Raw genomic sequence first — 3,173 nt, 5'->3', positions numbered from 1 at the left:
ACCACTCACTCTCCCCTGCTGCCCAGGATGCACGTATGCACATGCCAGTCCAAATCTAGGTGCAGGGGGTGAATGCTGGGACCACTTTCAGATTGCTTTGTTTCTTAATTGAAAAATTGCTTCATTGAAATTCTGAGAATTTAAGAGAGCAATCCTGCAGAAATGGATCTGGGGGTTCTGTTTGATGGTAAATTGAATCTGAGTTAACAGTGTGCAAAAGATAGTGAAGAGAATAGAGAGCAAGATCTCTACGTTTGTTCAGCCTAGAGGAGAGGAGACTGTGTCAGGTGAGTTCTTTTGGACACCTTTTCCACCCCGAGACCTGGAAAACCACTCCATACACATATATATGTATATCCTATACATATATATGTATACAAGCCGCTGAGCAGTGAGAAGCCGGGGCGGGGCAGATGTTGGTCAAGTTGAGCTCGTCCTGCTGCATTCTGAAGATGACAGGCCTGGAGATGATTTGCATGGCCAGCTCGTAGGTTGGGAACCAGGAATGGACACGGCGGGAGGAGAGAGGTGTTAAAGCATCAAAAAGCCCGGAAAAGCATCGCAAAGCCACAACCAGGAAGTTTGGGATTATCATGAGCAGCATCTAGGATGCTAGAGATTATTTGCTATCGTACCAAATGATAGCAGAGCACTCGCTGCAGACATCCCAAAGCCAGACAAAACGGAAACAAACATGAAGCTCTGCTTCATGCACCCCACAGCCTCAGCGTTGCAAGCTGAGGTGCCTTGTTGCTTCTTGCATTCATCCCAATCTGCGTGAATGAAGACTCCACAGGCAGTCAAGGCGATGGTTGAGCACGAGCGTGCTTTTATTATTTTGTAAAAGAGAGGAGGGCGTGAGAGGTCCGGGTAAAGATGGGAATCATCTACTCTTGTCATGGAGAGGGTGGCTCAGAGCTCGTGCTGCTGTGTGGCACCTGGGACTGGAGACATGATTGTAAGTCCCCCTCCAAGAGGCTCTGTTCCTCCTCACTGATGCTGACCTGCTCCTGCATGGAGGTGCTGCTGTCGGAGCGCTCAGCCCGTGTTTGGGATGGACAGCACTGCAGAGACACTGGGTCACAGTCCAGGCTGGTGACTGTGGTGTCTGGCAGGCTCAGGTCAGCGTCTTCAGCAGAGCCGGGAGAAATCAGAACATGAACTTGCACAAGCTCCTTCTCCCCATCACTGTTGTTACTTGGAAGGCTGCAGTTTGAACTGCAGTGATTTGTGCTTCCCAGGAGCTCTCCACTGATGGAAGCACACAGCGCATCACTGCTACTTGCCCTGGATCTTGTGGGTTGGCAAGAGCTCGATTCACCTAGAAAGGATACGCAAGGATTAGTGTCAAACTTTCACAAGCTGAATTATGACAGTGGTTCTTGGTCAGGGGTGAACTGAAGCTGTGCGGCAGGGATTTAACGCTAGAAGGAGATACAAGCGCACTGCAAGCTTGAATTCTGTGTTCCTGAAAAGCGGGGTTCTGAAAGCTGGATTTGCACCTTTACCTGCCAGGACCATGACTTCTGTCTCTGAGGGCTCCCTGGCATTGCGCTGCAGTTGGCGTTTGGTCCCAGAGGATGGTTTTCTCCAGCAACACCAACAGCCAGCTGGTGATTCCTTCATCTTGCTGGCTGGATTTTGTCTGGAGAGAGAAAAGAGTGAATGCTGTGAGTCGTGTGTGGTACAGGGTGAGGGAAGAGCTGCACTGAGCTCTTGGCAGCAGTTGTTTGTTCCTAGTACTGCTCGGTCTCTGCAGAAACACAGCTTAGAAACTCGCTCTGTGTCCAAGAGTTGAGGATAGCTCCATTCCTATAGCTCAGCCCTGAAGTCTTGCTGGCTAAATTCCCCTCAACACTGTCAAGCAAAATGCTTGTGAGCAAAGGCTCCACAGCTGTACAGGACAGCATCTAAGGGGTGGCTTTGATTGAGCTGGCAGGCGTAAGTGCTTGCTGAGGAACCGTGCAGCCAGAAAGGAAGTTCAAAAGAATCTCTGACTCTTACATTAGCACCCCATCAGCCTCTTCTCAAAGCCATGCTTAATTTCTAGTGCCAGCAGGTCTGACCAACAGTTCTGCTTTGAGGAGAACCGGAATTGGTTTCAGGCACGTGGCCCTGAAATCTGGAAAACCTCACCATTAGCGTAACTTAGTTTCTGCAAGTTTGGGCACTAGAAATAATGGGGAAAAAAAAACCATAAAAACACACCCAAACAATGACGACAGGTACTGGAGAAGGAAGTCCTCTTTACCTTTTGGATGGAAAGTTGATGACGGTGTGGAATTTGCCCTGTACAGCTGCAGGGCCTTCTTCCACTTCAATGTCCCCGCTCTCTGGCACAAGGGGAGAGCTGCTGTGGCCTCGCCTCTGTGCCTGTGCCTCCTCCAAGCTGAGCAGCTTTGTGGCAGCAGAAGACACCCACACACACTTGGGTGCTGAGAGAGAACCATGCGCTGTAAGATAAAACCACAGGTAAGAGCAAGGATCAGAAAGCAGCAGCACGGCCATCGCAGTTCTGGGGGAGGTGTGGAATTTTTCTCAGACTTGCTTATCTGAGCCACTGGAAGAAGAGGAGCTCAAAATAACCATGGGGTCAGAGGTGTGTTTATGGCAAAGGACGCAGTTGTAATTAAGAGCAGCTCACTGTATCGAAACAGGCAAAAAAATCCCTAGAAAATGGGGGCAGGGAACTGAGAGAGCTTTGCTGCCACACTTTCATCAAGCTTCTCCTGCGTGCAAGACATCATAATGACAGTGATGGTTTTCTTCTTGTCAAGTTTGGGTTTGCGCATTCTCAGCAACTGGATGCCATATTCTAATCTAAGCCCAGAAGTCTGCTGTCCCCTCGATAGTAGAAGAGTAATTCAAAGATCTTGGAGAAGGCCTGCATTTGGTCAAGGTGTCAGATCAAGAGAAAGCTCATGCAGGAAGACACTCACCTGCTCCATCTGCCATGTCGGATTCGGACTTGGAGCAGAAGAGGACGTCAGTGTGGGTGATGATAAATTCCACCACAGCCGACTGCGTCTGCAGTTCCATGCAGGCAGCTCTTCCGCTGGCGCAGGCAGACTCGTTCTGCTGTGATCTGTAGAAGGAGAAGAGCACGTTTGATGGAGAGAAAGGGAGGACTGCTTCTCTTAAGTGGAGAACAGATGGAAGCGTTGTGTTGAAAC

At 49.6% G+C, this 3,173-nt stretch overlaps 1 protein-coding gene across 1 annotated transcript; it reads right to left on the bottom strand.

The window, feature by feature from the left end:
- Positions 1–394: 394 nt before the first annotated feature.
- LOC109364530 (rho GTPase-activating protein 32-like) lies at positions 395–2,976 on the bottom strand. The gene is made up of 4 exons (XM_019611165.1): positions 2,940–2,976; positions 2,252–2,453; positions 1,509–1,645; positions 395–1,321 (listed from the first exon to the last, which is right to left on the bottom strand). The coding sequence occupies exons 1-4, from the start codon at positions 2,953–2,955 to the stop codon at positions 897–899; spliced, it is 780 nt and encodes a 259-aa protein (XP_019466710.1). The 5' UTR covers positions 2,956–2,976; the 3' UTR covers positions 395–896.
- Between the last annotated feature and the right edge of the window lie 197 nt (positions 2,977–3,173).

This window comes from Meleagris gallopavo, unplaced genomic scaffold, assembly GCF_000146605.3.
Source record: "Meleagris gallopavo isolate NT-WF06-2002-E0010 breed Aviagen turkey brand Nicholas breeding stock unplaced genomic scaffold, Turkey_5.1 ChrUn_random_7180001866232, whole genome shotgun sequence".
Lineage (NCBI taxonomy): Eukaryota > Metazoa > Chordata > Aves > Galliformes > Phasianidae > Meleagris > Meleagris gallopavo.
This window is presented reverse-complemented; position numbering and strand designations above follow the sequence as displayed.